The sequence below is a fragment of the Phalaenopsis equestris genome, unplaced genomic scaffold (genome assembly GCF_001263595.1).
Source record: "Phalaenopsis equestris unplaced genomic scaffold, ASM126359v1 Scaffold000090, whole genome shotgun sequence".
Classification (NCBI taxonomy): domain Eukaryota; kingdom Viridiplantae; phylum Streptophyta; class Magnoliopsida; order Asparagales; family Orchidaceae; genus Phalaenopsis; species Phalaenopsis equestris.
The window spans coordinates 359,117-369,951 of record NW_018164532.1 but is presented as its reverse complement, the minus strand read 5'-3'; the positions used below and the strand labels follow the sequence as shown (position 1 = coordinate 369,951).

The following is a 10,835-nucleotide window of genomic DNA, read 5'->3' as shown; positions in this document are numbered from 1 at the left end:
GTTTAGGGCATACCATCCAAATATTTGTAAATTTCTTATCCCACGTCGCTGAAGTACACTATCATTTGTCTTAGTCATGGTGGAACTATATGAAGAATTGCATATGCATAAAGAAATTCATATTGTAACTCAATATGCATAAGAAAGCGAGATAGCAATGCATTCCATCCAAATGAACCAATGAGAGAAGAAATCCAACCATGTTATAGGCATACCATCCAAATGAACCAACAGTGTAGCAATTCGCTCAAAAAAAAAAAGAGACAAAAGAATTATGTGGTTCGGTCAAAGACCTACATCCACAGTAAGACATCAAAGATGTTTCTATTATGCAATTGTGTAAGGGTACATAGCAATGAAAGACATCCAACTAAACTACAGGTGTGGAAATAAGCAATAGACATCTTATATATGAAATGCACCTTCTCATACACCCGAAGCAACTGCCAAGTGTGACAATAATTTTCTTCATTGTCAAGTACAAATATGCAACCCGTAGCCCTAAAATATAAGCAATGTGATAATTGACCAATGCAACTCGTAGCTCTAAAGACCAATATATCCCCAAAAATCAATTCATTTAACCAACAAACCAACCAACAAACCAATCAGTCCCCTTTCAATAACAGTGACTCGATATAAAAGTGTATTATTTGGGAAGCTGCACATAGATATTTCATTTATTAATGCAATAGATTTTAAAATTCTTTACGAAACTGCACATGGATATTCCATTCATTAATGTATTACAATAAAAGCCAATGAATCAATGTTAAGTTGATGGGAGAATGGCATTTCATTTAGAAGCATCTCTATAATAAGCTCCAATATATTTTGATCAACCTTCATTAATGCATTACAAGGAAATCCACTGAATATATTTTGATCAACCTCCATAATCACACCCTCCATGACTTTGGTAGGGGATTGCTATCAACCAATAATATATGGTTGTGGGCATAGCATCATTAAGTTTCTATATGCAACTTCGTAAACAAAATTAAAATCTAATGCATTAATGAATAGAATATTCATGTGCATTAATGAATTGAATATCCATGTGCAACTTTAGATTTTAAAACAAAAATAAGAAGAAACTTCAATAAGCTCATCCTCAGGAAATATAGAAAACAAGCATAACTATATATGATCCATAGTTGTTTTAAATTCAAAAATTATTGAAAAGAATAAGATCAAAAGTAAGAAATTTTCAAATGAATTTAAAAAGTTTCAGCTAGTGGAATTCTTCCATCCAAGAAACTTATTAGTAAATGAAATGTTTTCCTCATTCAAGATGCATAAAAACACAAAATCCACCTCTCTACATCTGCCCATATCCAAACCTACTTTAAAAATCAGGTAGCAATATCACTCATTTAGGATCTAACATATGGCTCACATTTAGACCAATAGCAAAGAATTGAAATAATGCATAAGAACTGAGTGGTCTGTATGTAAATGCCACAATATATTTTGTATGTAATTGCATTGGAATTCATATGCAAGTGCATAGAAACTGAGTGGTATGCCCAATTATATTTTTTTCAACAGAGCATACAATTGAGTAGGAATTGAAGTGGTATGTGCGTAAATCCCCCATTGTGATTTTTTTCAACAGTGCACAGGATTTGAAGTGGTATATATGGAAAAATGACACAGATGCATCCAATTTCTCTAATTTCCACATGACCGTTCTTCTCACAATTGATAAGAAAGAATAAAAACTCTACAATGATTCATTTGTTTTCCTCATACAAGATGCATAGACACACAAATAATCCACATCTCAACTCTCTCATTCTTCTTTTCCAACTCAATAACATTCGTTGATTTAGTATAAATCACCTTCCTACATGTACTTAAATTGCAACCCGAGCCAAAATAAAACAAGTGAGGTATGAAATCAATTGCTTAGCAGTAGTTATTCCAACATTCCCAAGCAAAGAGTAATGTGAGGGTCGAATACATACTCGTATGAGGCGAGATATGAGGAGAAGAAAGATCGGGGAGGGCGAGAGTGTGAGGTCGAAAATATACCTTATATATGTGCCGATCTCCGCAAGATTTAAGGAGCAGAAGAAAGATCGGGAGGGCGAGGGAGAGGGCGAGCAGAGAAGGGCACCTCCAGAATTCTTACCCTAATGTGATAAGCATACGCAAGACGCGGCCTCCATCCCACTTCGGCACATATTAAGGATTTCACAAATTGTGTTTCGGAGCGGCAAAAATAATCCGAAGCCAACATGATATTCAAACACAACGACGGCATTTTGAAAACGTCGCCGCACCCATTAAGCTACCCCAAACGAGGCCTAAATGTCACATTATGTCTCATTATGTTACATTATGTTAATTGATTTTTTAATCTATAATTTGTTTATCTAACACATCATTTTATGCACTTAATATTGACCTTACACTTTTCATGATGATGTCACTAAGCCATATTTGTCATATTCATGTGCCTCCATAAGTTGATTGGGAAATTCTAAGTTAAAAATACATAAAACCTTACCGCACACTTTCATTTGCTCGACATGTGTATGTTAGCCAATTTAATATATACCAAACACATCCAACTAACTCATCATTGTTTGTTCAATGCTAACTATTTGGCATGATTGTCTAGTTGGCTTCAATTAGTCAACACTAAACACTTGGACTTCAAAACTTAGAAGTGCATTGCTCACAACCTATGTTGACTAAATAGTATGTAACTTAGGTTTTAATATAGTGCATCAGATGGATCAATATTGAATCCCGATTTGTTCGTGAATCACAACCCAGGAATAGAGCGTAAAGAGAGAGAGACAGTTGAGCAGTAAAATGTCATATCAATCATGTGTTTTTCATAAAATTATCTGCTTATTTACGAGAAGAGTATAATGTGATGATATTAAATTTTTTTTCATTATTTTGAGAGGGGGTTTGCATAGGATATTATTAGTATTTTACGTGTATGAACTTATCATCCAGTTGCTCTTTGTGTTGGCCATCTAAGCTCAGTTTGGTCTGTCTGACCGGCTGAGATCCCCTCAACTGAATGGGATCAGTTCGATCAGCTAAGTTTGGTCAGTGTGAGTCAGCCAGTTTAAATGGTCTTACTGTCGTCCTTAACTCATGATGAGGGGACTCTGGATGTCTCTGGGGTGATTGGAGATCTTAGGGAATTAGATCTTCCTTGAATCGACTCAATCTCATATCCTTCGATCATCTTTGGTCCGTCCCAATTTTATCCGCTTTGGCCTCATTAGCTTTGCCTTAGACAACTTCATTCAATAGGAAGAGTATCTCCTACTCTTCTGCTGGCTGACCCTCGTTTGCCATACTCTTTCCTTCTATACAGCTAGATCTTTTGATGTATGATTAAAATAATTAAGTTTAAAATTCAGATGTAATAATTAAGACAAAAGCCCATACAATAAACCAAAGAATTAGCTCTTGATAAAAAGCCCATGGTTTATAATATTTTGAATATAATTTCTATTTTATTATTACTTTTTTAGGGACACACATGGGTAACTTCAATATGAATGAACCATTGAAAATGAGTGATTGAAACATCTCGTTTCATTCCAAGAAACATCTCCATCATTAATAATCACGAAAAAATCATTCCTAGCCATTTTCCATACATTTTTTTCCATTCAAATGTCTTAAGCTTGATAGTCTTATGATGCTAATAAATAATGTAACTTCTATTGTTGAATAAAATAGTTTTAGTCATGAATTTCTTTTCTCTTTAGCTTAGTGCTTGGGGGCACAAATTTTATATTTTTTTTAATAACATAGAATAATTATTCTTGTTCCTTTTATAGTTATCTGTTACTATTGTTCTCTTTTTTATTGTGGATCATTCTTGTACTCATCCATGAGTCATATAAGAGTCCTCACATAGATGACAAGTGTCATCAGCCTTAATGGCCTTGCTTGAGACCTCTCGACTGTGATTGTCATCAGCCTTAATGGCCTTGCTTGAGACCTCTCCATATATTATTTGCACAATTGTGCATGGTTATTTGTCTGGTCACTTGTGATCATTATGATCCACCATTATGCTCAAATTTGTATTATTGAGTTGCATCATATTAATCATCATATTTGGGGAACCATGTGACGAGTATGCTGATGCTTCATCAATACTTTTGCATGTCATTATCATTGACATTCTTATATGTGATTTTGTGGATGCAATGTTGCATCTACAAGAAGATAAATATATTTAAATTGGTCAATTTTTAATGGAGGCATTATGACTATGAACATAATTTTAGAAGTTATTATGAGGTATGATTCTATGTATATAAGGTCCTTAAAAGTGAGCGATGTTGTTTGGGTGCTTTCTATAAAAATCGGAGTCACCAACCTATTTAGTCATCATATTAAGATTCTCTTTTCTAAAATTACCCTCTTACTTGAATCTTCGGTGTGATTCTAAGAAGAGGAGGGATCGGTAAAGAAAGAATTAAGACTGAGACTAAGCAGTCAAATTTAGAAAGAACCTGGAGAGCATATGTGAGGTAAATTCGTGTGATAAGTAATGTATGCACGTCCAAACAGGGTTAGATCAAGACATCTTGAACCAATTTACCACTAAAGAATATTTACATAAGCTACCAAAGTAACCAGAGAACCAAATTTATGTGTTTTTCATGGGTTTAAGAGCAACACCTAAAGGAACATATCATTTGGTTAATTACATATTGGGGGATGCTCCCCGCCCAAGAACACTTTAAATTAAAGGAGCCCTGCTTACATTCAAGTGACTGCTAGTGAGAGGTGTCCCAATGGATGGTTATCTCATAGGAGCATCTCGACGCTTTCAAAGCTCTCTCTAAGTCATAGGCTAGAGAGTCTCTCACAACCCAAATGAGTAGTGGCTCATTGACAATCGAGGCCCATGTAACAACCAGGTCACCTCGCAGGGTCCACACCGTGTCCCAAACGGGTGGTGTCTTGTCCTTAAATCGAGGCGTACGAGATGACATGAATGAAGTGTCAAAGGAGTGAAATGGCTCAAAGAGGGAAAACAAAAGAAGGTAGAGTAATCCTAATCGGTTAGAGATAGTTGGGGATAACACAAATCTGTCATTCTAAGCTATTAGGACCCTAAGTCTACATGGTAGTGAAGGCAAACAACCCAGCACAAGCAGAGATCCCTTCTCAAAAATCTGTGAATTGCGTTGTCCAAGGGAACCTGAGTAGCCCTAAGGTCAAGAGAAGAAAACTCTAAATCCTATGACCATAAAAAGGTAAGAAGAGTAGAGGTGGAACTTATGCCTGCCAAAGCGACAATAAAGCCGCTGGAATGGAAAGTGAAGAGATGTACGACCACGAGACCAAGAAGCTCTCATAATAGACTTATTCCCCGTCTGGGTCGGAGAAGCCTCTAACATCCTAAGTGTGCTAAACAACCACCTAAGTAGAAAACTTTTGTTTGGTCAGTCGGGTTGAAGAAGCAGGGGGACTTCTCCTCAGAACATGCAATATGATGCAATTATCCACACAAGTCCTAATGTAGATGCCCTATTAGTATGAATTGGATCATGTTCATGCTATGCAACCCATTTAAAATTCGGCTCGAAGGCCATGCAGAAAAGTAAATACAGATTTAAAAAATCTTGAAATGTTTTAATCTTTAATTTTGATTAGTCTTAATCTTGTATTAGGATTTTGTAGAAAATTTATAATGTTAGGTCTTTAAAGAGTTTAAATTATATTCACATGATTCTCAGGTGATCCAAATGAGAGAGTCTCTCACAACCCAAATGAGTAGTTGCTCATCAACAATCGAGGCCCATGTAACAACCAGGTCACCTCGTAGGGTCCACACCGTGTCCCAAACGGGCGGTGTCTTATCCTCAAATTGGGGCGTACGAGATGACATCAATGAAGAATTAAAAGAGTGACATGGCTTAAAGAGGGTAAACAAAATAAGGTAGAGTAATCCTAATCAGCTAGAGATAGCTGGGGATAACACAAATCTGTTATCCTAAGATATTAAGACCCTAAGTCTACATGGTAGTGAAGGAAGACAACTCAACACAACCAGAGATCTATTCTAAAAAATCTGTGAATTGCATTGTCCAAGGGAACCTCAGTAGCCCTAAGGTCAAGAGAAGGGACTGTAAATCCTATGACCATATATAGGTAAGAAGAGTAGAGGTGGAACTTATGCCTACCAATGTGACAATAAAGCTGCTGGAATGGAAAGTGAAGAGATGTACTACCACGAGACCAAGAAGCTCTCATAATGGACTTATTCCCCATCTGGGTTGGAGAAGCCTCTAACATCTTAAGCGCGCTAAACAACCACCTAAGAAGAAATCTTTTGCTTGGTCAGTCGGGTTGAAGAAGCACGGGGACTTCTCCTCAGGACATGCAATATGATGCAGTTATCCACACAAGTCCTAATGTAGATGACCTATTAGTATGACTTGGATTATGTTCATGTTATGCAACCTATTTAAAATTCAGCTCGAAGGCCATGCAGGAAAGCAAATATAGATTTTAAAAATCTTGAAATGTTTTAAACTTTAATTTTGATTAGTCTTAATCTTGTATTAAGATTTTGTAGAAAATTTATAATGTTAGGTTTAAAGAGTTTAAATTATATTCACATGATTCTCAGGTAATCCACAAGCAAATAATAGAGAAAACAAGTCACCACGCTGCATAAAGTAGATTTTACTTTTGCAAAAAAATATTTTTCATGATTGTCAACTTTATTAAAGTCATTTAAATAGATGTGGTTTGCATATGACCAATTCAAGGGAGGTTTTCTATCATATGTTCACACTCAATACTAGTTATAGGTTTTACTTTTTGCAAAAATTAGGATTATAAAATTTAAAATCACCAAGTTTCAAACCTCTAGGCAAGATTCAAAATAAGTAGATAAGAACTTTTCTGAACTTTGGGAGTTCACTCATTCCTCAAAGGATCAATGCATAGATAGTTTTGTATACTACTTGGATGACATGTATACTTGCGTGTATTGTTTGTGTTTTATAACGTTTCAATCTGTATCACATTCCCCTAATACAATTTTATTTATTAATCATATGCATGAATATTCTCTTATGATATTAAGCCGAGTTAAAGTAGAAAGCATCCATTTTAGATTTTTTTAAGAACTTTCTAGGCCTACAAAGTGAGAGAAAGTCACATTAGGTTAGTCTAATACATGGTGGGTATTCAAAAGCATCAAATATTTAGTAGATTCGAGTACACGTCATTATCAATTCTTCAAAAAAAAAAAAAATTAGGATATTTTTGTCTTTGAATGTTCATAAGTGGCACCTTTGGTGAAACGTTTAAATGATCATATGACAAAGATTATTGCAAAGGTGACTTACAATGATGTCATTAAAGGAGTATGAAGTGAAGTTGCATAAAATGGTTTAAGAGAAGATAGTGAAGCAATGTGGAGCACTATAGATTAGTTGATTAGTGGAGGCCTAAGTTGCATGTGATATTGTAGGATGTTTGGCAAGATTGGAGTGGTGAAGAGGGCATGAGGATGTGTGAGGCAATACAGAAAATATATTTTATCTTATATGAAAAATATTTTAAAATTAGTATAAAATAACTAAATTTATATACTAATTGATAAAGAATGGAACACGGTGGTGAATGAATAAATATTATGAGTGGATCATACCGTTATAGAATAAATAATTGAGATCAAACCTAAACATGCAGAGTGTTGAGTAGTGGGGTTAGAAGATACAAATCATGAACAATGACAAAAATATACTAATGAAAAATAATATTGTATTCTTCATTCATGGTTAAAAATGATGTATAAATATAATTTCTTGGGCAACCACATAAGTTTTATGAAGAAGAGGGGCACTAAACCCAACTTTCCATATCATGACAAAATACATCACATACTTAGAGAGCCATAATTTGGAATAATATAATAATAATAGCGAAGTTATATTCCAAAATAAGTCATTTTTAAATACAATGATAGCACATATTTCGAACCATGATTTGTAATTATATGATTAAAATAAACAGATAAAAATCCATGGTGTTGGCCTTTAATTTAAAATTTAATATATTTTCATCACATCTTCATTTTTGAAAATTTTTCAGAATTTATACATTATTTGAAGAGGCGAGGTCAAATTTAATATTCATAAGCAAGTCCTAACTTAAACATTGATATTTTCATGAATACCGGGGATTTTAACATGCACAGATTATATCCCATCTTGAAATATGTTTGTAAATGTTTTATTAGTGCAGAAATTCCATGATGCACAACATGGTCCAAGAAAGAAGGGTTACTCCTATTTAATTTAAGCCTAAAAATCTTAATCAATTGAGTAAAAAGAGACCAAATTTATACATTCTTTAAATTTTTAATATGATTTTTTTAATATTTTATTTCTGTAATTCAATATTAATTGAAGCCTAACTCTAAGAGAGTGGGTCGTGGTTGAAATTTTTCATTTGATAAAAGTATCCCATCCTGAGTTTTAGTTTGAAGTTGACATTATTTTCCAGCCAGACTTACATTATTGTTACATATCAATAATGCTATATGAATTATTGTAAGTATTATTACTAAATTTAGGCATTATAGTTACTTTGATTAGTATAGAAAATATGATAATCTTAAGCAATGAAGGTAAAAGAAGTCGTGCATGATATATAAACAATTTGAATGGCAAAGTTATTTGAAATAGTACTGTAGTAAACAACACTAAATTAATAGGCAAATAATGTTACATGAAATATTGCTTTAATGGTTTTAGATGATGAAGTTGCATGAAGTCATATAATTTCTTAGGCTGGTGTGATGAAGCTACATGCAATATTGTACATTTAAGATTTCTGAAGCAGATTGAAGCATATATTATTATTACTAACACCATATGATATAATATTTTAAAATCATAACATTAACAGTTATAAATTCACAACCATTACTAGTTTTAGTTGAACCTATAGCCTAAGAAATTATCGTTCATTAGAATATTATTATAAATATATTATAATTTATTTTTTTCTTTGAAAATATGTGAGCCTTACCAAATGGCTCCCACTCAATGATGGATAACTACACAGTCCCCAAAAGATTACTCTCACACCAAGCCAGTAAGAGTTTAAAATGAGAGCTAGTAAGTTAATAGTGTCGCTCAAATTAAATTTTTTTGCATGTTTATTAGAATGCATTGCCACCATACTAATTCCTTAACTAAACTTATATTGCAACATCTATATACACATCACAAATGTTTGTTGATGTAAAAACTGTTGTGCTATAATAGATCATAATTTAAACAAATTTATGTTCCCCAATAGTTTTTTTTTTGTTATATTGCATATGCATAATTTTTTTCAAAAGAATGTGTAGCCAACCAATCTCTTCCTTATTTCATCATTGAATATAATAAAATTTCTTTATTAATCCATGGAAAGGATATACATCACTTAAGAAAGCACAACTTCTACTCTTATTTTCCAAATGCTTATTACATTGCTACGGTACTACTAGGTCAAACCATTCTCTTAAATATAAAAAATTCAGTCAAAGATTTTTGTCAAATAAGCTACAAACCAAATCATTATCATAATCATCAATAACATTAATCTCACCCCCGAACTCCAATCCAGCGATCCACATTTCATCATCATAAGAAAACGAATCGCAATCCAATACTTTGCCTTTTTTCTCCTCGATTAGTTCTTCTTGAAAGTTTTGCTGGCTAATTTGTTGGGTTTGAATAACTTCACTTGTGGAAGGTAGAACATGTAATGGATAAGAAGCTTTGGTGCACTTTATTTCCGTAGTTTGAATCAAATTAGAGATAGAAGAAGTAATTTTGGTTTCCAGAGGATTTGATTTAGGCTTCCATGCCTTAACATTTGGCATATTAATCGTAAATTTTTTTGTTTGAATCTTCTTCGATAGAGTCGTGTTCCAATAGTTCTTGATCTCATTATCTGTTCGACCAGGCAACCTTCCAGCAATTAAAGACCACCTATTGATTCAAAAAACAAATTTAAAGTAAGAGTAGAAAATTTTAATCAAGACAATATGGGTGAAAACATTTAGTTAGAATATGTTTAACAAAATTTAATCATAAGTTGAAAATAGCTCAATTTTGAATTATTTTCAAATTCAGTAAAACATAAATCTTGAGAAATCTTGAATCCATATATATATATATATATTTTTTATTTTTATTAAAATTTTTCTCACAAATATGATTTGAATAAGTAGTTTAAATCTTTCTTTTTTAGGAAAAAGTTACACCAAAAGACAATATGCATGATTCAAACCTGTGATCTAATGGTGAGAGACGATACCCTTAACCACTATGTTGTGATAAATGCAAATAATTTGAAGTCTCGTTTAAATGATAGAAGAACCTCGGATTCTCCCGCAGTCACAATCAACGGATAAAATAAATTATAACATTCATTTTAACGTCATACAAAATGATACTTAAAATACATGATGCTTTTATGGATAAAAGCATTTAGATGATGATAGGGAACATACTTTATTTACTTAATTATTTAAATTCTAATTATTATTTTTTTAATTTTCATAAAATTGAATCCATATTTTCATTCAAAATGGAACCCTAATCTTGCACTTGTGTGGGAGAGAGAACCTATTGCCAAGGAGTTTGTGGAGTCGAATAATGAGCTCCTCTTCTTCCACTGAGATATTTCCACGTTTTATGTTTGGGCGAAGGTAATTCAGCCACCTTAGCCTGCAGCTCTTTCCACGCCTATTGAGACCTTCATCAATTACATAAACATACACGCGCATTATGTTTTTGAGATTATATATATATATATATATA

The 10,835-nt window shown here is 33.2% G+C and overlaps 1 protein-coding gene across 1 annotated transcript in view; it reads right to left on the bottom strand.

Annotated features, from left to right (window-relative positions):
• Positions 1-9,439: 9,439 nt before the first annotated feature.
• LOC110020012 (transcription factor MYB114-like) overlaps positions 9,440-10,835 on the bottom strand; it is a 2,493-nt gene continuing 1,097 nt past the window's right edge. The window contains exons 2-3 of the mRNA XM_020717952.1: positions 10,641-10,770; positions 9,440-10,001 (exon numbers count right to left, since the gene is read on the bottom strand). Coding sequence (XP_020573611.1) covers positions 9,548-10,001; positions 10,641-10,770 — 584 coding nt within the window. The 3' untranslated portion in view covers positions 9,440-9,547. The remainder of the gene's footprint in view (positions 10,002-10,640; positions 10,771-10,835) is intronic.